Raw genomic sequence first — 21,944 nt, 5'->3', positions numbered from 1 at the left:
GACCGGGTGGCCGACTCGGGTACTGGGCCGGACCTTGTAGGGAGACAGCCCTGCTGCCAAGCATTCGGCCCCGGGACAGCCTCCCCGGCCTGGCTAAATTTAGCGGCTCTGTGCGGTGTGGAGGCTGGAGGCCGGCCGGAGCCCTCAAGGGAGGAGACACGGGTTCCAACAGGTCTCCTTAGTCACTCAGGGGCCCGAGGATGCCGCGACCATACCCCAGTCCAACCCTGACGCCATCTGGGCCAGAGATTCCTCTAATGCCACACAGCCCCTTAGACCCGGACCGGAGCAGGGCCCTGGGCCAGCCTGGCAGAGGCTGTCAAGGGGAGGTTGGGGGAGGGCCGACAGCTATGGGGAGGCCTGGGGAGTACAGCACGAGCCCCCAGGTTTGGCGTCTCCCATTGCCTGGACCTGGGCTGCTTCTCAGGCCTCTTCTATCCCCCAACTCTGGGTGTGACCTGGCTGAAGCCCCCCTCCTGTGTGTTTAAAGTGTCCCACCCTCCTGGTCCTCCTCCATCCCTCTGGGCCATTTCCCTTCATCCTCGGCCTCTCTCTGCCCTGGATTAAGAGAACTCCTGGAAGGCCAGGGCTGGTGGCTCGTGTCTGTAATCTCAGCACTTTGGGAGGCTGAGGCAAGAGGATTGCTTGAGCCCAGGAGTTCAAGACCAGCCTGGGCAACATAGTGAAATCCTGTCTCTACAAAATATACAGAAAAAAAAATTAGCCAGGCATGGTGGTGCATGCCGATAGCCCCTAGCTGCCTGGGAGGCCGAGGCGGGCAGACCACCTGAGGTCAGGAGTTCAAGACTGGCCTGGCCAACATGGTGAAACCCCATCTCTACTACAAAGACAAAAATTAGCTGGGAGTGGTGGCGGGAGCCTGTAATCCCAGCTACTGGGGAGACTGAGGCAGGAGAACCGCTTGAACCCGGGACAGGGAGATTGTAGTGAGCCGAAATTGAGCCACTGCACTCCAGCCTGGGGGATAAAGTGAAACTCAGTCTCAAAAAACAAAACAAAACAAAACAGAAAAAAAATTATCTGGGCATGGTGGTGTATGCCCATAGTCCCAGCTACTTGGGAGGCTGAGGTGGGAGGATCTCCTGAGCCTGGAAGGTGGAGGCTGCAGCAAGCTGTGATCATGCTACTGCACTCCAGCCTGGGTGACACAGTGAGAGCCTGTCTGAAAATAAATACATTAATTAAATAAAAATAAAGAGGACTCCTGGGAGCTGGGCTAGGCCCTGCCCCTCAAACACCCAGTGCTGAGCTCTCAGGCGGGACACTTCCCCCTCCCCCCTGCCAGCTCCCAATTCTGCTGACACCTCTACACCAGCATGGTGGCCACATCCACCTCCTCTCTGGCACTCACCTCTTTTTTTCTTTTTCTTTGCCTTTTCGTTTCTTTTTTTTTTTTTTTTTTTTGAGATGGAGTCTCACTCTGTCACCTAGGCTGGGGTGCAGTGGCACGATCTCGGCTCACTGCAACCTCCACCTCCCAGGTTCAAGTGATTCTCCTGCCTCAGCCTCCCGAGTAGCTGGGATTACAGGCACCCACCACCACACCTGGCTAATTTTTGTATTTTTAGTAGAGACCGGGTTTCACCATGTTGGCCAGGCTGGTCTCGAACTCCTGACCTCGTGATCCACCCGCCTCAGCCTCCCAAAGTACTGGGATTACAGGAGTGAGCCACAACGCCCAGACTTTTTTTTTTTCTTCTTTAAATCCAACTGTCTTGGGGTGTAATTCGCATATAATAAAACTCACCCATTTTAAGCACATGGTTTGATGAGTTTTGACAAATGCACCAGCCCCCTCCAAATCCATCAGCCTAGAATGCTCCCGCCTCCCGTTTGTGGTCCATCTTTCCCCAGCACCCCCAGGCCCAGGCAATCACTGACCCGCTTTGTCTCTGCAGATTTGTGCAGCCTCGTCCAGAGCGTTAGGCAGGTGGAATCACGCAGGAGGAGCTCCTTTGTGTCTGGCCGCCTTCGCTCAGCCCGGCGGTTTAGGCTTCACGTGGCAGTTGCGTGCATCGATGGTTGGTTCCTCTCGGTTGCGTGGACATACTGCAGCTTGCTTATCCTTCATGTGTTCATGGACATCTGGGGCCTATGCTGGGTGAAGCCGCTGTGGACACTCGGGGGCCTTTGCGCACATGTCCAGCTTCCCTTCTCCTCCCTGCTCTGATTTTGTGCCTCTATTTCTCCTAACGCAGCCCCACCGGGGCCCCTCCCACCACTGTGAGGACTGGAGCATGGGGTCTGGGGAGCACAGAGTCCTGGTCTCTGGAGGGGCAGGGTCCCCAGGAGGATTTTGGTAGTTGCCAGTTAGAAGCGTGGCAGGGCTTGCCCCGGAATTCCCTCCTGGGTGACCAGCTGTGAGGTAAGGAGACCTCTGTTTACCTTGGCCGCCCCATTCTGGCCTGTCGGCTGCGTGCTGTGGGCTGCACAGAGCTGGACTCAGGCCGGCCTGGGCGGGGGTGGAGGCAGCGTGGCTGGGAAAACTGGAGCCGACTGCCTTGTCCGCAGGACCCTCAGCCCATCTGAGCCTCACACCCTTCCTGGCCACCGTGATACAAGCTAGATGCTCAGATCGTCAGAGGGCCTTGGGGAAGGCATGGCCTGCCCATTCTGGGCCTCGGGCTCCTCATCCGTAAATGGAGCCCTAGCCCTTGCCTGGCCCATCTCCCAGGGCTGGCTGGAGACACCGGGAGATGAAGTGTATGAGAAGGTCCTGTGGTATGAGAGGTCTTACGGGTGGACCATGTGGAGGGAGGCGCCTTCTGCCTACCCTGGCTCCTGCTGTGAGCTCGGCGCCAACCCCAGGCCCCCTGCTAAGGAACCTGGGAGCTCCTGGGTCAGGGTGTGGGGGCTGCCTGCACCATCATGCTGGGAGCTCCTGGGTCGGGGGTGTGGGGGCTGCCTCCACCGTCACGCTGGCATCGTGGACGTGTGATCCAAGCACCTGCACCAGGCCCCGTGCTCAAAAAGGCTCTGTGCTGGGGCCATTTTCCCTCATTCCTGGCCTCTCTCTGACCTGGATTAAGAACTCCTGGGGGCTGGCCCTGCCCCTCAAACACTGAGCACTCCTCCCCAGGTCCTGAGGGTTCTGACACCACTACACCCACATGCCAGCCATGTGCCCACCCACCTCTTCTGTGGCTGCTGCCTCTTTTTTTCCCTTTTAAGTCAAACTGTACTGCAGTGTAATTCACAAACAATAAAATGCACCCATTTTAAGCACTTGGTTTGGCGAATTTTAATGTTTTTTTTTTTTTTTTTTTTTTTTTTGAGACAGAGTCTCTCTCTGTCGCCCAGGATTGGAGTGCAATGATGTGATCTCGGCTCACTGCAACCTCCACCTCCCGGGTTCAAGTGATTGTCCTGTCTCAGCCTTCTGAGTAGCTGGGACTACAGGTGCGTGCCACCACGCCTGGCTAATTTTTGTATTTTTAGTAGAGGCAGGGTTTTGCCATGTTGGCCAGGCTGGTCTCGAACTCCTGACCTCAAGTCATTCACCTGCCTCAGCCTCCCAAAGTGCTGGGATTGCAGGCATGAGCCACCGCGTCCGGCCATAATATTGAATGTTCTTCTGTCTTTGTAATTCTTGTCATTTTTGGTCAAAGAGCTCCGGGTTTTCATTTTGCAATGGGTCCTGCGAATTATGTAGACAATCCTGCCTCTGGCACTGTGAGCAGGGCCTGCGCCTCCTTCCCAGGGCAGATGAGTGGAGGATTAGATACTAAGCCTTCATGATGGGTTTTGGTGAAACGAGGGCCATGGCGACTCCCTTCCCTGAGCCCCGGCTTGCAGGAAGGCAGGGCCACCTGGGCAAGTCGGCTCACCCCAGGTAGCCTCGCAGAGGTCCCTGGGTATTGTGAGCTGAGGGAAGCCTTGGGAAGGTGGTAGGTGTGAGGTGCATTTGAGCTGGGCTTGGAAGGGCCAGAGGTGGATGGGATCCTGGGATTTGAGGAGGAGAGGGAGATAAGCAGGAGAGCTGCAGGACCTACAGAAGAGCTGGGGTTGAGGCTCCTCTGTGGGATGCAAGGGGCCCCTGAGATTCAGGCTCCAGGCCCAGCCCTGCCCCAGGCCCAATCATGGAACTCTCCCAGCCTGTGTCCTCGGTGGGGGAGGGGGGGTGCGGTGACATGCAGATCATACAATGCGTAAAAGGGGCTGGGCGAGGTGGCTCACACCTGTCATCCCGGCACCTTGGAATGCCGAGGCAGGCGGATCACCTGAGGTCAGGAGTTTGAGACCAGCCTGGCCAGCGTGGTGAAACCCCATCTCTACTAAGAAATACAAAAATTATCTGGCGGTGGTGGCCCATGCCTTCCCAGCTACCCTGCAAGCTGAGGCAGCTACTCGGGAGGTGGAGGTTGCAGTGAACCGAGATTGCACCACTGCACTCCAGCCTGGGTGACAGAGCGAGACTCTGTCTCAAATACATAAATAAATAAATAAATAAAATAAAATGCACGAAAGGCCTTTGAACTCATGCACAAATTGTCAACACTGTCCCCATGAGGAGCGAGCATCCCAAAGCTGGGAGGCTCTGCGTGTGCTGCACCTGCCACTCGAGTGTGGCTCTCCAGAGCCTTGTCTTGGGGGCCAAGAGAGCAATCCTGGTGATGTGTGAACCCCAGACCTTTGCTCAGCATTTCCTGGACTGGGTGTGGGCAGGTGGTAGGGCCCCAGGCAGACGCCCTGTAGGTGGAGATGGCGGGACCACTCCCCGGGAAAACAGACGCTGAGGATCCTCCATTCCCCCAGTCACACAACCTTTATTTCTCTACCAAACAGCATGTCAGCAGGTGGGTACAGGGCCCTGCTCCTGCTAAGACCTCCCCACCTCCCCCCAGGAAAGAAGCAGAGAATCTCTGCAGGCACCAGACTCCCCGCCTCCCCCACTGCGTTTCTCTCACTGGCTGCCAGAACCTGCGAGAGGGAGGAGGGGAGAGGCGTGGGGGAGGGGGCTACAGAACATGGAGCCCATTGGTCTGCAGGGCAGGCTGAGGGGCTTTGGATGTGGGGGACTAGGAAAGGGATGTGAGTCTTGATTTACATACAAAATCATCAGTCTGCACACTCTCTAGGAGGGGCCAAGACACAGGGACAGTCCTTGGCACAGGTTTCTGCTACCCCTCGCTAGTTTTTGCCAAAGTAGCAAAAGCTAAGATAAAAATTCTGTCCATCAAAGGCCATCTTCCTCTCATCTGACATGACGCGTTCCTCCAGCAGGGAGGGAGGGAGAGTGGGTGCCCTTGGGAATCAGCCCTCCTTAGTGACATCCTTTCGGCTCATGGGTGTCGTGTGGAGGGGGCAAGGAGTGAGGCCAAGAGTCCAGGAGAGCCCACCAGGCTCAGAGGCCCCCAGCTGCACAGACAGCGCGGCGGCTGCACACTGGGCTGGGTAGAAAGGTGCCACGGTCAGGAACCTGAGGACCTCGGGGGTCTCAGGTGCCAGGGACGCGGGTGGTGGGTTGGACCTCCGTGTGGCGGACCAGGTGACAGCGTGACTCTGAACGTCTCCTGTGCTCAGGGCGGGGAACCCTGAGTCCAGGAGGCGAGCGGGGCTGACGCAGGCCAACTAGGCTTTCCCGACTTGTCTCCCAGGAAAGGACATCCTCGCTCCGCCCTCCACCCGGCTCCTTGTGTCCGTCTCTCTGACCCTTCACCCCCTGGGCCCTGCACATATAAACAGAAGCAGCCTCAAGCTCTCGGGAGCCGACTTTGTGGAAGCAGAGCGGAGTGGAGGGGGCTGCCCGCCCTCGCTACACACAGCTGGGCCCAGATGGCCCGTTCTGATCCCCCAGGGCTGACCCAGTCCCAGACCAGGCACGAAGGGAGAGGTCAGAGCCGGTAAGAAGGACCCCCAGGAGTCCTCTGTCAGTGCAGAGGCACCAGTCACCAAGTGAACGCCCAGCTTCCAAGCAAGGGGGAGCAAGCTCCAGCCGGACTCGTGATTTGGGGGTGGGGGGCCCCGGATCTCTGGGTGTGCTGCCAGCTGCGACTTCTTGGCTGCCCCCTCCCAGCCTGCAGCTCCTGGGCCAGAGCTGCAGAGCGGGGAACTTCCCAGAAGAGTCCAGGAGACAGGAATTACAGACCTCCCAGGCCAGAAGGAAGTGGGGACAGAGACCCCAGGACGAGGCCCGGGGATGGCCGTTCTGGCCTCGGGCCTGTCATTTATCCGGCAGGACCCGGTGGGCAAGTGGGCGAGTGTGGTGGCAGGTGTGGGGGGTGGAGGCAAACACATGGGCACCATCAGTCTGAGGTACACACCGGAGACTCCACTCTGTTCCCAGCGCTCACTTCTGGCTCTTTTCTTCTGGAAGGAAAACCCGGGAGCGTGTTAAGAGGTATGTGTAAGGGCACACATCCAGGCAGCTTCCTTCCAGCCCCTTCCATCCTCCACTTCTCCCAAGACAGCCCCAGGCTCCCATGGCCTCCATTACTCCAGACCTCAGTCTACCCCAGCCCCACCGGACCCCCCAAGCTGCATCCAGGATCCTGCTCTGCAGGACACATCCCCGCAACGTCCCCCATGCCTCCTTCACTCCACTGTTCCAGCAACACCCCCAAACCCTCCAGTACATACTCTCCTGGTTTTCATTTTGGGGAATCACCACCCATCATCGTAAGGTTCAGACACCAGGCTCATCCTTGCTTCTCTTGCCCCATCACACCCAGGCCTGATTTCACCCAAATTGCGAGAGCTCATCTCTCCCGCTGCCTTCCCCAACCAGGCCTCAAGGCCTGCCGCCCTGCCCCCAGCCCCAGTCTTACCTTCCCATCATCCTTCTGCCCCTGGCATCAAGCAGAAGCCAAAATCCAGTCCCAACACCCCATTTCATGGTTCCTCACTGTCCTCAGGGTAAAGTCTAAGCCCGCCTGTAACCTCCCAGATCTGTCCCCCAATACAACCACCACAGCCTCCAGGCCTCCCCTGACAACTGCTCAGCCACACCTGGGCAGAGCCAGGAGGTGGGGCAAGAGGACCGCCCCCAGCCCCCAGGGCTGACCCAGGATCCAAAATTCTCCCCAAGACACATCCCTCGTAAATGACATAAATCATAGGGAAGCCACAAGCGTCAGGCTTCAGAAAAACTTCCCTAAAAGGCCACCGGGCTGGCTTGGGAGCGCAAAGGGTCCCTCTCTCACCCCCGCCCTGTCTGGCTTTAGGAGGCCCCAGGGACTACAGCGGCGCTGGGCAGGGCTGTCTGGGCTTCCAGCGAGCACATTCCTCGGGGTGCCTCCACCCCACCCCTCAGATGGAGCCGCAGGTACCCAGCCTGTGTCTGTCCTCCAGCAGCTAGGCACCACCTTTCCAAGCCAAACTTCACAGGGACCACCGTCAACATCTCAAGGAGGTGGAGGTGGAGGTGCTGCCTGGGGCCTGCTCCCCAGATCTGTTCAATGCCGCTCGCCCACCTCCTGGTGTTACTCTCACCCCCTCTTTTTGGGGGAGGGTGGGGGAACAGAGTTTTGCTCTGTCGCCCAGGCTGGAGTGCAGTAGCTCAATCTCAGCTCACTGCAACCTCCACCTCCCAGGTTCAAGCGATTCTCCTGCCTCAGCCTCCTGAGTAGCTGGGATTACAGGCACCTGCCACCACGCCCAGCTAATTTTTGTATCTTTAATAGAGACAGGGGTTTCACCATGTTGGCCAGGCTGGTCTCGAACTCCTGACTCAGGTGATCTGCCCACCTCGGCCTCCCAAAGTGCTGGGATGACAGGTGTGAGCCACTGTACCCGTTAGTCTCACCCGCTCTTGCCTGTCCTCCATGGTTGGCACAGCCCCGCACCGTGCTTACACTCCTCCCGTGCTTCCCCACTGCCCTGAGGACAATGTCCAGGGTCTCTACCTTGGCGCTCAAGGCCCTTGCCCCTGCCGGGCCTCACCCCTCTGCCCTGCACGCTGAGTGTCAACATCTGTGCTCACCCAGCCCTGTTCCACCAGGTTCAATCCTGTTCTTTCCAACCACTGCTTTAACCTCAAAGCCTGGAGAAACTCCCCCTCACTCCCGGCCCAGCAGGATTCTCTCCCTCGCAGCCCTCCTGGCCTGTCCCCTCCCGCTAGGACCCTCTCGCTCCTCAGGCCCGGCGAATCCTCCACCATCCAGCAGCCAATGCTGAAAGGCACCTGAGACACAGGCTTTTCCCCGCTGGCTGAGACGTTTTAGCTATGGGCATAATTTTCTAACTTTGAAGTTTTCTCAAGAAAATCTGCTGAGCTCCTAGGCAGTTGTGGCCATTTGGGAAATCTCCCGAGGAAGACAAGCCACCTGAGCTGTCATGTCCCCAGAGGCCTGGCTCTGCAGGTGAGTGAGTGTGGTCAGGGGCGGCTGGAGGATTTCCTGGCTCTGCAGGTGAGTGAGTGTGGTCAGGGGCGGCTGGAGGATTTCCTGGCTCTGCAGGTGAGTGAGTGTGGTCAGGGGCGGCTGGAGGATTTCCTGGCGGACCGTCCCGGTGCTCCGGCCAGTGCAGGGATGCCTTGGGCCCCCATGGATGGGAGTTTCCAGTGTCTCCCCAGGGCTGTCACAGAGCATCGGCCAGAAAGAACCAAGCAGGGGCCAGAATGCCCTTGCTCAGCTCACCCCACCCCCGCCCATCGGCCCCAGCAGGCTTGCCTTGGCTGAGTGCCCACCTGCAGCCTCAAGTGAGCCCCTACATGTGTCTGGCCACTCCCTGGACAGGCCAGCTCCCTTGCTCAGCCCCTAGGGAATGACAGACGCGTGATCTATTTATAGTCCCTCCACCCCCTGCCCTGGGGCACATTCCTACCAGAGGTGGCCCCCAACGACCCAGCTGCCCCAATGCAGGCCTCAGCCACTGCCCAGCCCAACCTAGGCCCCTGCACAGCAGTCCAGCCATACGGCCACTGCCTCTGCGCAAATTCCCAGCAACGGGAGCTCGCCCCTGCTTCCCCCCTCCCTGAGCAGCTCTGACAGCGAGATGATGCTGTGTCCCTGGGCCTTGGAGGTTCAGAATCACCCACTCTCAGAGCCCACTTGGCAGAGGCAGGTGGATGGACCCCACGTCCCAGCCCACTTCTCTCCAGCCTGACACCTGCCATCCTGTCCTCTCCACTCCGGGGTTAAGGCAGACCCAGAGCTGTGAGCTCAGAAACAACCCTCCCCTTGACCCACCCACAAGGTGACACCAAAGAGGCCAACCCGGTGTGGTCTGGGGTCCAAGAGGTGGTCAGCGGCTGCCTACTCCAGGCCTGCGAGACTGTCCTGAGAATGCCTGGATAAAGACAGGCTGGGTGCAGAGGGGTCAGAGGCCGGGGCCCAGAAGAGCGCACGTGCCCTGGCCATGTAGGGGGTGGCAGGTGAAGACAGCGAGGCAGCGTGGCCCAAGAGGTGCTCCCGTTGCTGGCCCAGTGAGCCCAGGACCCCTGCAGTGCAAGAGCCTGCAGACACCTTGGGTCCCAGCCACCAGAGCCCCTTCACACCCTCCACTTGGTGATCCAAGAACGCCTCCCCCATGTGCAGACAGAGAGGCTCTGCGCACCACACCCACAGCGTCCGCTGCAGCCCAGGAGCAGAGGTGGGCAGAGAGGCAGGCTGGAGGCGGGTGGGCAGCGGAGTGGGCGGGATGGGGCCTCCCACTCACCGTGCATGTGGTTCCGGGACAGGTACTTGAGGGCCTCATCCAGCAGGATGACAGGCAGAGATATCTGGAGCACCACCACCCACTGGCGCCCGCTCAGTGGGGTCACCTGGAAAATGAGCTGGCGGGGAGGGGAAGGGAGGTTTGGTTAAAGGAAGGACTGGCTGTCCCGTGCCCCAGCCGTCCGTCGGCCGTATCCACCTGGGCTCTGATGGACTCTTCTTGAGCACTCCTAAGAACCCCCTGGATGCACCCCCTGCGTGATCCACCCTGAGTGGATGCACCCTGAGTGATGTTTGTCCACTCAGCTGCAGCCCCCAATCTTTGTCTGCTCAGCTGCACCCCCCGATCTTTGTCCGCTCAGCTTCCTCTGCCTCAAGGGCCCTCCTCTGCCCTTGCCCACTGGGCCAACTCCCATCCATCCTGTTGGGAGGCGGGAGGATTCTGCCCTGGGAAAGCTCGTCCTTCTTCCCACCCCAGCCTGGGCACAGTCCCCTCAGCAAGGGGTTTCCCCCTCTTCCGTCCCCCAGGTCTGGGAGCTTCTGAAGGTGGGGCCACAGCTGGAGATGGTGGCTGGCCAGACCCCTCACCTCCCTCTCCTCCAGGTGGTTTCCATTGCAGGGGGGCCAGAGAGGTCCAGCGACCAGCCCAGGGCCTGTGATGTCCGGGGACCAGGGCAGTGGGGCAGGCGGGGTGACTCACAGGCAGGGGCGGCACGAGCAGGATGAGGAAGTGCAGGGCCATGGACATGGCCACAGCCGCCAGCAGCCAGGGGTTCATCCAGGGTGGCATCCGCAGCAGCGACTGGTTCTCCGAGACGCTGCCAAGGCACAGGGTGCTCCCCTTAGGCCGGGGTGCAGGGAGGCCCTGCTGGGCACCCACCCCCATGGGAGGAGCCTCACCACTTCTCTAGTGGTGCATCTCTGTTGCCCGCTCGGCCTGCCAGGGCCTGTCCCGGGCTGGGACCCCTTTTTCTGTCCCTCAGACCTAATCTTGGCGTATTTCTTCAGACCCCAGTTTCAGCCTTCTTTGTCCCCTAGACCCCAATTCTGGTCCCCATGGACTCTCAGAATCCTCTCTGGGCCCCTCTGACCCTTAGGCCCCAATCCTGGTCCCCAAATCTTTGGATCCCAATCTTGGACCCCCCCGACCCCCAGACCCTAATCCTGGACCCTACTTGGCCCCCGACCTTGGTTCTGGACCCCTCTAACTCCCAGACCTCAGTCCTGGACTCCCCTGACCCCTGGAACCCAATCCTGGACCCTTCACCCTCTGATCCCAATCCTGAACCCCCCAAACATCAGACCCCAACCTGAACCCCTTGGCCCCAGACCCCAGTCCTGGACGTCTCCAACCCCTAGACCCCAGTCTGGGACGCTCTTGACCTCTGGACCCCAATCCTGGACCCCCTTGAACCTCTGATCCCAATCCTGAAACCCCCAAACATCAGACCCCAATCCTGGACCCTCTTGACCTGTAGACCCCAATCCTGGACCCCTGACCATCAGACACTGATACTGGAACCCCCAGCCCTCAGTCCCCACTCCTCGGCCCCAGCTCCAGGCCCTGTGCCCAGCCCACCTGTTGAGGGCATTGCACATTTCAATGGTCACGAGCACGGACAAGGCCATGGTGGTGGGGAAGCGCGACTCGAACACCTCACAGTCGATGCCGGCAAAGAGCGGGTTGTCTTTGGAGCACTTCAGGAAGTTCCTCTGGGGGCACCGTGGCAGGGCAGAGAGAGTGGCAGGTCAGGCGAGGGGCTGGTGGGTGGGAGGAGGGAAGCCTCATCCTGCCCTTGGCCCATGCCTGGGCACAACCAGCACACAAAACACTGCCGTGGGGTGGGCTGGGGATCCCAGGAGGGGTGCGGGGTCGGGGTGGCGGGGGGGAGCTGCACCGTGCCAGGGAGAAGCAATGGCACGGTGTGGGAAAGGCAGACTGTTCTGGAACAGGAGTGCAATGGCTCAGAAGGAGAACAGCTGGCATTAGCCTGGGGAGGCTAGCGGGACCCTGGAGATCACTGAGTAGGGAAATGCATGTGAAAATCAACCAACAAAACCATGTGGGAGTGGAATTCACCTTTGCGGAATAGAAGATGAAGGCTACACAGGCCCTGTTCACTGTTATTAAGATTCCATTTACAGCTGGGCGTGGTGGCTCACGCCTGTCATCCCAGGGAGGCCGAGGTGGGTGGGTCACCTGAGGTCAGGAGTTTGGGACCAGCCTGGCTAACATGGTGAATCCCCGTCTCTACTAAAAATACAAAAATTAGCCTGCGTGGTGGTGGGTGCCTGTAATCCCAGCTACTCTGGAGGCTGAGGCAGGAGAATGGCTTGAACCCAGGAGGCGGAGGTTGCAGTGAGCTGAAATCGTGCCACCGCACTCCAGCCTGGGCGACAGAGCGAGACTCCATCTCAAAAAAATAAATAAATAAATACAAATGTTTCAATGGGTCTGTTGCTCTTGCCATAAATGCCCTACTCAGTGCAGACCTTCTGGGTTTCACCAGTAAGCACCTGCCACACACACACAGTATTCCCCAGGTCGCAGGTCTCGGTGTGGCGTCCAGAATTATTCATTAGAAGGCGTGCTGAGGTCCGGGCACGGTGACTCATGCCTGTAATCCCAGCACTTTGGGAGGCCAAGGCGGGCGGGTCATGAGATCAGGAGATCGAGACCATCCTGGCCAACACGGTGAAACCCCGTCTCTACTAAAATACAAAAAATTAGCCGGGCGTGGTGGCAGGTGCCTGTAGTCCCAGCTAATTGGGAGGCTGAGGCAGGGGAATCACTTGAACCCAGGGGGCGGAGGTTGCAGTGAGCCGAGATCGTGCCACAGCACTCCAGCCTAGGCGACAGAGCGAGACTCCATCTCAAAAAAAAAGAGTGCGTAGGGCTGACGCTTCTGCCTCACAGGCACGTGGGAAAGCCCTGGAGGAGCCCATATCTACTGGTGAGGCCACTGCTCTGCCCACTCCTTCCCTTTGCCTGCCTATTTCCTATTCTCTGTATCCTGCAAGCCCCCCTTTGGTTTGGTTTTCTTTTCTTTTCTTTTCCTTTTTTTTTTTTTTTTTTTTTTTGAGACTGCGTCTTGCTCTGTCTCCCAGGCTGGAGTGCAGTGGTGTGATCTTGGCTCACTGCAACCTCCGCCTCTCGGGTTCAAGCGATTCTCCTGCCTCAGCCTCCGGAGTAGCTGGGAAAACAGGCATCCGCCACCACCAAAGTGCTGGGATTACAGGCGTGTTCCTTTTTTTTTTAGAGACAGGGTCTTACTCTGTCACCAAGGCTGAAGTGCAGTAGTGTGATCACGGCTCACTTCAGCTGTGACCTCCTGGACTCAACTGATCCTCTCACCTCAGCCTCCCGAGAAGCTACAGGCACACATCACCGTGCCTGGCTAATTATTTTTTTAATTTTTATTTGGTAGAGATGGGGTCTCACTGTATTGCCCAGGCTGGTCTCAAACTCCTGGACTCAACTGATCCACCTACCTTGGCCTCCCAAAGTACTAGGATTACAGGTGTCAGACACCATGGCTAGCCTCCCCTCAATTCTTTTTTTTTTCTTCTTGAGATGGAGTCTTGCTGTGTCACCCAGGCTGGAGTGCAGTGGTGTGATCTTGGCTCACTGCAACCGCTGTCTCCCAGGTTCATGTGATTCAACTGCCTCAGCCTCCCGAGTAGCTGGGATTACAGGCGTGCACCACCACGCCCAGCTAATGTTTGTATTTTTAATAGAGACGGGGTTTCACCATGTTGGACAGGCTGGTCTCGAACTCCTGACCTCAGGTGGTCCATCCACTTCAGCCCCCCAAAGTGCTGGGATTACAGGCATGAGCCACCGTGCCTGGCCCTCCCCTCCATTCTTGTTCTCCTCAGTTTGACCCTCTGCCTAAAGTCCCACCATTTAGGGGCTCACTCCTCTGAGGCCTCAACGTTTTAGGGGTTCCCTGACAAAGGTAAGATACATCTGGCAGTGAGGCCCCTTGGTCCCCGCTAACTGACTGGGATGGGGAGGCGCCTTTCGGCTTGGGGACCATGCTGGCGTCTCTGGGTTTCCCGCAGGCTCTGAGCTCGGCTCCCCAGGTGGGGATGTTTATTTGTATATAGCGAGTGGGGAAGGACACTGCAGGCCACCCATGCGGCTCTGGACCCATCTCCCCTGGAACTCCAACAACTCGAGCTGTAAGTTCAGCAGGCTCCCTGGCCATCCCTTGCTCACCAGCTGGTAGAAGTTGATGTGAGGTCCCTCGGCATCATACAGGAACCACCAGGTGGCGGCAGCCACTGTGGCCAGGCCTACGTACACTGCGGGGAAGGGAGGAGACTGGCTGTAGAGAATGGCGGTGGTTTTCTGGCATCTGTTTCCCCTGCCTAATAATTCCCTGAATTCCCAGCAGGGAGCCACCCTTTTCCTCTCTAAGCCATGTGGTTTGCAGGCACCTCCCCTCGATGCCAGTGGTGGGCCCTGGCTGGACAATCAGCATCTGCCATACCCTTGGCCCCAGTGGTTGGAGATTAGCAGGTGAACCCTATGTGGGCCGATGAGAATAGGCCTGTTGAGACTTTTTTTTTTTTTTTTTTGAGACGGAGTCTCACTCTGTCGCCCAGGCTGGAGTGCAATGGTGCCATCTCGGCTCACGGCAACCTCTGCCTCCTGGGTTCAAGTGATTCTCCTGCCTCAGCCTCCCGAGTAGCTGGGATTACAGGCACCTGCCATCATGCCCAGCTAATTTTTGTAATTTTTGTATGTTTAGTAGAGATGGGGTTTCACCACGTTGGCCAGGCTGGTCTCGAACTCCTGACCTCAGGTGATCTGCCTGCCTCAGCCTCCCAAAGTGCTGGGGTTACACGTATGAGCCACATGTTGGCCAGGCTGGTCAAAATCCTGACCTCAAGTGATCTGCCCACCTCGGCCTCCCCCAATCCTGGGGTTACAAGTGTAAGCCACCATGCCTGGCCCAAGCCTGAGACTTTTATCATACTACCGGGAGAGCAGTATGATAAAAGGCTCTCTCTTCAGCTGAATTTAGGGTTGTAATGGAGTGAGCATGAGGGCTGGGGCTGCAGCAGCCATTCTGCCACCATGAGGGACGTGGGCCTGAGAATGAAGCTGAGGCAGTGCCAAAATATGCCAGTGATACTGAGATCCAGATCCAGCCATGCCTATTCTTTGCCATTACATGAGCTCATACAGTTTCTACTGGCACAAGCCAGGCTGAGTCACACTGTCTGCAGCTTGCAAGCCTGATACAAGGCTCTTAGGAAGCTTAGGAATTCCACGGAGGGCTCAGGCCCCACTCACCTCCGATAGCCAGGTATCGGAAGAAGAGCCAGCCACTGATGAGGGCTTCTCGGGGGCTCCGGGGCAGCTTCTCCATGATGTCCAGGTCTGGCGGGTTGAAGCCCAGAGCCGTGGCAGGTAGGCCGTCTGTTACCAGGTTCACCCAGAGCAGCTGCACAGGGATCAGGGCTTCGGGCAGGCCCAGAATTGCCGTGAGGAAGATGCTGGAACAGAGTCATGAGCTCTAGCCCCGGTAGGCCCAGCCCCCGCCAGATGGAGGCTCCAGCTCTTGCTCAGACCCAAGGCTGGGAGCTCACCCACTGTCTCCACGGCAGCCCCTCCTCCCTCCGCTAGCTGTGATGTGAAGGGTGTGTGTACACAGCTCTGCCTCGGGCCTGGCCAGCCCTGCCTTCCCCAGTCCCAGCTCTGGATCCTGGACATACCTGCTCTTTAGGCCTAGCAGAGGCCAAGTACACACACACACACACACACACACACACACACATGTACACGAAGAGGGCATGCCCAAGAATCAGACATGTGCAAAAACCTAGCACATGCCACACCATCCCGCAAACACAAGCAAACACCTACGTGTCTGCCCTGAGGTGCAGAGATGCAGAATCCATCCATGTCCAGCAACACACATGCTCACCATTCCCCACAGGCATTCTCACATGTGAATACGAGTGTGTGCACAGTACACGCTGGCACAAATCCTTCTGCTTGTACTCACGCTCAAAATGCACAAGAGCACACATGCAAAATATACACATTACCCACACCTCTCACTCAGGCACTCAGGCCACGTGCACACAAATACACATTCGCACACGGACACACACACGAATGCCTAAAGGTGGGGCTTTTCTCTCATCTTGCTAATCTGCAAGTGGGAGTTCATGGCTGGAGGGCTGAGAGGCGACTCTTCAGGCACCTCCGTGGGTGCTGGGGTGACCATGATCCATAGGTCACCAGGGCCTCTGGAGAATGACGAGATGTCCTCTCCCCCGTCCACTCCAAGGTGGGACCCTGGAAGGCCCCAGCCAGGGCAGGGAACAGGCCCCTCCATCCCTGCGGCCCATCCGAGGAACAGGCACTTTCCCTGTCTCAGAAGCACAGAGCGGATCGAGAGGGCTGCGAAGAGGGAGTGCCCGGCCTCACCAGACGACCTCGCCAACATTGGAGGAGATGAGGTAGCGGATGAATTGCTTCATGTTGTTGTAGATGGCCCGGCCCTCCTCCACCGCAGCCACGATGGAGGCAAAGTTGTCATCTGACAGCACCATCTCTGCTGCCGACTTGGCCACGGCCGTGCCTGAGCCCATGGCGATGCCGATCTCTGCTTTCTTCAGGGCTGGTGCGTCGTTCACTCCATCACCAGTCTGTGGGCCAGGTCAGGTAGGGCTGTGCCTGAGAAACTTCCCTTCCACCTCCCCATCTCCTGCCAACTCAGCCCATCCCCAATCTTAGCGGATGTTCCAAAGGAAGCAGACAGCTGGACAGAACAAATGGTGGGTTCAAGAATGAACTTAGAAACTGGGCTGAGGATGAGGCTGAGGAGAAGGCAAGGGGTGCAGACAAGGACAAATTTGGGGAGAATATCAAGTATGAGGTCAGGGGAGACGACGAGGTGGGGATGGCGATGACGGTGAGTCAGCAATGAGGGTAGGGATGAAATTGAGGTTGGATGTGGGGTAGAAGAGGAAAGTGAGGTTAGGGAGAAAGCTGAGGTCAAGTCAGGAATGAAGTTAAGGGGATGGCCCGGGTAACGAGCCAGGTAGGTGTTATAGTCAAGTTGAAGATCAAGGCAAAGGCAGAGGCGAAGTCAAGGTCCACATGAGGAGTGATGTCAAGTGACACGAAGTCTGGAGTTGCAATGAAGGTGAAATTGAAGGCCAGGCCAGGAGCGGTGGCTCACGCCTGTAATCCCAGCACTTTGGGAGGCCGAGGCGGGTGGATGACCTGAGGTCAGGAGTTCAAGACCAGCCTGGGCAACATGATAAAACCCCATCTCTAATAAAAATACAAAAATTAGCTGGGCGCAGTGGCGCGTGCCTATGATCCTAGCTACTTGGGAGGCTGAGGCAGGGGAGTCGCTTGCGCCTGGGAGGCGGAGGTTGCAGTGAGCCGAGATTGCGCCACTGCACTCCAGCCTGGGCCACAGAGCGAGACTCCATCTAAAAAATTGAAGGCCAGATCAAAGTTGAGGTCAACATAAAGTATTACATTGCGGGGTGGGGCAGTGTCAAGGTCAATGTTGAGAATAAGGTCTTGATCCAGGTCAAGACTGGAATTCTTTTTTTTGGGGGGGGGAGGGGGACAGAGTCTCACTCTGTCACCCAGGCTGGAGTGCAATGGCACAATCTTGGCTCACTGCAACCTCCTCCTCCCAGGTTCAAGCAATTCTCGTGCCTCAGCCTCCTGAGTAGCTCAGATTATAGGCATGCACTGGCTAATTTTTATATTTTTAGTGGAGACAGGGTTTCACCATGTTGGCTAGGCTGGTCTTGAACTCCTGACCTCAGGTGATCTGCCCGCCTTGACCTCCCGGAGAGCTGGGATTACAGGCGTGAGCCACCGTGCCCGGCCAAGACTGGAATTCATATCAGGGTTAAGCTCCACATAAATAGTTAGGTCAGGCTGGGTGTGGTGGCCCACACTTGTAATCCTAGCACTTTGGAGGCCAAGGCAGGAGGATTGCTTGAGTCCAGGAGTTCAAGACTAGCCCGGGCAACATAAGGAGACCTCATATCTACAGAATGTTAACAAATTAGCCAGGCATAGTGGTGCATGCCTGTAGTCCCAGCTCCTCAGGAGGCTGAGGTGGGAGGATCTCTTGAGCCCAAGAGGCTGAGGCTTCAGTGAGCCATGACTCTGCCACTGCATTCCAGCCTGGGCAACAGAGTGAGACCTTATCACACAAACACAAAAAGAATTAGATTAAGATGAGGGTCAACATCAAGGTCAGGGACAAAGTCAGCATAGAGGTCAAAGATAAGATGAAGAGCCAGGTTGCAGTGGTAGTCAAGGTTGGTGTGCAGATCAAGGCTGGGCCAGGGGTCAGGGTTAAGGTCAAGGTACAGGACTGGGTTAGGATGGAGGCCAGCATTAAAAACAGAGACCAGGTCAGGGGAGAGGCTGAGGTCAGAAGAATAGGCCAGCAATTAAGAACAAAAACTAGGCCCAAACTAAATGTCCATCCAAAGAGGAATGGTTCAATAAACCGAAATGTTCACACAGTGGAATGCTACTTAACAATAAAAAAGCAATAGGCCGGGCGCGGTGGCTCATGCTTGTAATCCCAGCACTTTGGGAGGCCCAGGCGGGCGGATCACAAGGTCAAGAGATTGAGACCATCCTGGCCAACATGGTGAAACCCCATCTCTACTAAAAATAAAAAAATTAGCTGGGCATGGTGGCGCATGCCTGTGGTCCCAGCTACTCAGGAGGCTGAGGCAGGAGAATCGCTTGAACCCAGGAGGCGGAGGTTGCAGCGAGCCGAGATCGCGCCACTGTGCTCCAGCCTGGATGACAGAGCGAGACTCCATCTAAAAAAAAAAAAAAAAAAAAAAGCAATAATCTGATACAACAATGCAGATAGATCTCAAAAAAAACCCCAAACCAAAACAGTCCATACTGTATGATTCCATTCATTTGAAAATCTAGGGCAGATAAAACTCATATACGGTGGAAAAAAACCGAAACAGTGATCGCCTGTTTTGCGACAAAGGACAGAGATGGGGAAGGAGTGTGCGGGAACTTCATGGGTTGACGGTAATGTGTCATATCTTTTTTTTTTTCTTTTTTTTGGAGAGATGGGGTCTCAAACTCCTGGGCTCAAGCAATCCTCCTGCCTTGGCCTCCCAAAGTGCTGGAATTACAAGCGTGAGCCACCATGCCTGACATTTTCCTATCTTGATAAGGCTGTGAGTTACACTGGTGTGTGCATGTTCCTAAACTCATCAGATGATACGCTAAATATCTGTGTGTTTCATCGAAGGCAAATTTTACCTCAAAAAGGAAAAACAGAACCACAAACAACATTGCTCTCTGGTTAGCATGTATTCTAAAGTAGGTGAGGGGGAAGTACACCAATGTCTGCGACTGACTTTGAAATACACCTAAGAAAAGATGGGCTAGGGATGGGCAAAGAATGGCTGCATGGACAGGTATGTAATAAAGCAAATACAATAAAATGTTAGTTGTAGAATCTAGATGATAGATATGTAGGTGTTCAGAATAAAATTAGTATTATTATTATTATTTTGAGACAAAGTGTCACTCTGTCACCCAGGCTGGAGTGCAGTGGTGCGATCTCGGCTCACTGCAACCTCCGCCTCCTGGGTTCAAGCGATTCTCCTGCCTCAGCCTCCTGAGTAGCTGGGATTACAGGCATGCACCACCACGCCCGGCTAATTTTTGTACTTTTAGTAGAGATGGGGTTTCCGCATATTGGCCAGGCTTTCCTCGAACTCCTGACCTCAAGTGATCTGCCCGCCTCCCAAAGTGCTGAGATGACAGGCGTGAGCCACCGCGCCTGGCCCAGAATAACATTATTTAAATTTCTCTTTGTATTGGAATTTTTTGGTAATAAGATGTTAGAAAAGATAAGAATGAGGCAGAGGGGAGAGTTGCACGGCTTGCTCTTTCCACGCCCCGTGGCCCCACTCATCACCCCCTCCTGGGGCTGCAGGCTGTGGCCTCACCATGGCGGTGATCTCGTTAAAGGACTGCAGGTTCTCCACGATGCGGGACTTGTGTGCGGGCTCCACGCGGGCGAAGCAGCGGGCGGTGCGGCAGGCATGGCGCTGCTGCTCGGGGCTGAGGTCATCAAACTCGCGGCCCGTGTAGGCCTTGCCCGCCACGTCTTCCGTGTCCCCAAAGATGCCAAGCCTGCGGCAGATGGCCACGGCAGTGCCTTTGTTATCCCCCGTGATCATGACCACGCGGATGCCCGCCTGGTGGCAGCGTGTGATGCAGGCAGCCACCTCAGGCCGCGGCGGGTCCAGCATGCCCACGCAGCCCACGAAGGTCAGGTCCGTCTGTAGGGAGGGGGCAGATTCAAGCGGGGCCTGAGCCCATCCCTGACCTACCATCCCTGACCTACCCAGCTGCTGCAGGGAGACTCGGCTCCCGCACCCACCTCGTACTGCAGGGAGACTCGGCTCCTGCACCCACCTCATACTGCACAAACTTGCTGCAGTCGTCCAGCTCCATGTCCTCCTTCCTTGGGGGCGCATCCCGGGTGGCCAGTGCCAGGCAGCGCAGCGTGTCTGAGCCTGAGCCCCAATCCCGGATCTTTGCCAGGATCTGCTCCCTGGAGGTGGGGGTCAGGGGTGCTGTGTGGCTCCCCACGCGGACTGAGCTGCAGCGCTCGATCACGCTCTCAGGAGCCCCCTGCGAGGACGGGAGAAGGAGAGGAGGTAACTCGTCACTCAGGACCCCTCCTTTCCCTCCTGCCCAAACTCAGGAAGCTGAGACTAAGATATGGGGAAAGGCCACCCAAGGGTACACACACAAGGCAGGGAGCAGAATCCATTCTTTGAAAGTTCAAAGTGAGAACCAAGTGGGTCCCCCTGTGAGACAAACTAAAGGGAACGGGGGGAGTGTGCTGGGGTGGGGGCAGCCACCAACCTAGCAATGCCCTTCCCCCACCAGCCCACAGCCAACTCGGGTGCTGCAGCGTTTTGCAGGCAGGGGTGGGAATGGCATCCCCTGTAGGCCCTGCCTCCCTGGTGCTACTCGGGTTCCAATTTGGTAGGGGTCTCAGCAGCAGGGAGGCAGGCTGAGCCCTGCCTGGGGACCAGAAATAGAGCCATGCACAGGGTGTGGCGGGCATAGCCCTGGGAAGGGGGTCTGGGGGTGACAGGCCCCTCAGTGGGCCTCAGGTCTCACCTCAGACCTCACTCTGGGCCTAGGAACAGCCTCTAAAGCTCCTTCAATGGCTTCTCCTGCTCCTAAAAGGTCACCCAGGCACTAACTTTTCCAAGTGGCCTGAGCTCCCAGTACAGAAGCCTTTTCATTTCAAAAGGGGTTTAAACCTCCCTTGCAGGGTGAAGCTAGAGCTGTATTTTTCTCTTCAGGTTTGGGGGCAGCAACGGAGACGCTGTAGACAGTGGTCTGCAGGGGAGTTGATTCCTTTCCCTCCCTGGGACTCAGTTTCCAAAACACGGAGCACCAGGGGTGGCACCAACCACCCCTACACCACCAGTTAGAGGCAAAAGGGGCTCCTGAGAACTTCTAACCCAACCCTGCCATTCACACGGGGAGACTGGGGCTCACAGAGGAGCGTGGAAGACCAGGTTCCCCAGGGTGCACAGGGGCCCAGGCCAGACAGGCAGGCCCCCACCTTCACAAACATCTTGCTGCCTTGGCCGGTAGGGTGAGGGCGGGTGGGCGTGCAGTACACGGACATGGACTTCCGGTCTCGGGAGAACTCCAGGGTGAACTCTTTCCACATCAGCTGCTTGATGACCTGCAGGGTCCAGGCAGTTCAGGGCATGAAGGACAGAGCCAGCAACTCTCGTCTGCCTTCCCACCAACTGCTTGGCTCCAAGAGAGCCTCCTGCTCTGTGTGGGATAACATCTATACTCCTCTGACCCTGCCATTCAAGGCCTCCATTTCCCTCTCCAGCCCCAGAAATGGCAATACGTTGCCATTTCCTGACCATGCTGTGTGCAGCCCAACTCCAAACCTTTGTCCACACGCAGCCTTCTCCCCTCTTTTCTCTAAGTCTTACTTCACTGTCAGCTGGGAGCGGTGGCTCACGCCTGTAATCCCAGCACTCTGGGAGGCTGAGGCGGGCAGATCACCTGAGGTCAGGAGTTTTGAGACTAGCCTGGACAACACGGTGAAACCCCGTCTCTACTAAAAAATGCAAAAATTAGCCAGGTGTGGTGGCACGCGCCGGGAGGCTGAGGCATGAGAATCACTTGAACCCGGGAGGCAGAGGTTGCCGTGAGCCAGGATTGCACCATTGTACTAAAGCCTGGGCGACAGAATGAGACTCCGTCTCAAAAAAAACAAAAGAAACAAAAAA

At 57.0% G+C, this 21,944-nt stretch overlaps 1 protein-coding gene across 6 annotated transcripts in view; it reads right to left on the bottom strand.

The window, feature by feature from the left end:
* Positions 1-4,762: 4,762 nt before the first annotated feature.
* ATP2A3 (ATPase sarcoplasmic/endoplasmic reticulum Ca2+ transporting 3) overlaps positions 4,763-21,944 on the bottom strand; it is a 38,111-nt gene continuing 20,929 nt past the window's right edge. Inside the window, exons 12-23 of one of the 6 annotated variants that reach the window (XM_030799999.1) lie at positions 21,254-21,379; positions 20,083-20,301; positions 19,611-19,946; positions 16,066-16,286; positions 14,923-15,125; positions 13,840-13,925; positions 11,197-11,330; positions 10,318-10,435; positions 9,619-9,736; positions 9,164-9,264; positions 8,918-8,975; positions 6,180-6,330 (exon numbers count right to left, since the gene is read on the bottom strand). In XM_030799999.1, the coding sequence (XP_030655859.1) occupies positions 6,311-6,330; positions 8,918-8,975; positions 9,164-9,264; positions 9,619-9,736; positions 10,318-10,435; positions 11,197-11,330; positions 13,840-13,925; positions 14,923-15,125; positions 16,066-16,286; positions 19,611-19,946; positions 20,083-20,301; positions 21,254-21,379 (1,740 nt within the window). In that variant the 3' untranslated portion in view covers positions 6,180-6,310. Of the gene's footprint in view, positions 6,331-8,917; positions 8,976-9,163; positions 9,265-9,618; positions 9,737-10,205; positions 10,436-11,196; positions 11,331-13,839; positions 13,926-14,922; positions 15,126-16,065; positions 16,287-19,610; positions 19,947-20,082; positions 20,302-21,253; positions 21,380-21,944 lie in introns of all 6 variants that reach the window. The other 5 variants (XM_030800004.1, XM_030800002.1, XM_030800003.1 and 2 more) reach the window with 5 other exon arrangements.

Source organism: Nomascus leucogenys, chromosome 19, assembly GCF_006542625.1.
Source record: "Nomascus leucogenys isolate Asia chromosome 19, Asia_NLE_v1, whole genome shotgun sequence".
In the NCBI taxonomy this organism is placed as follows: Eukaryota; Metazoa; Chordata; class Mammalia; order Primates; family Hylobatidae; genus Nomascus; species Nomascus leucogenys.
Note: the sequence above shows the minus strand (reverse complement) of the source record. Positions and strands in the feature narration are given on the sequence as shown.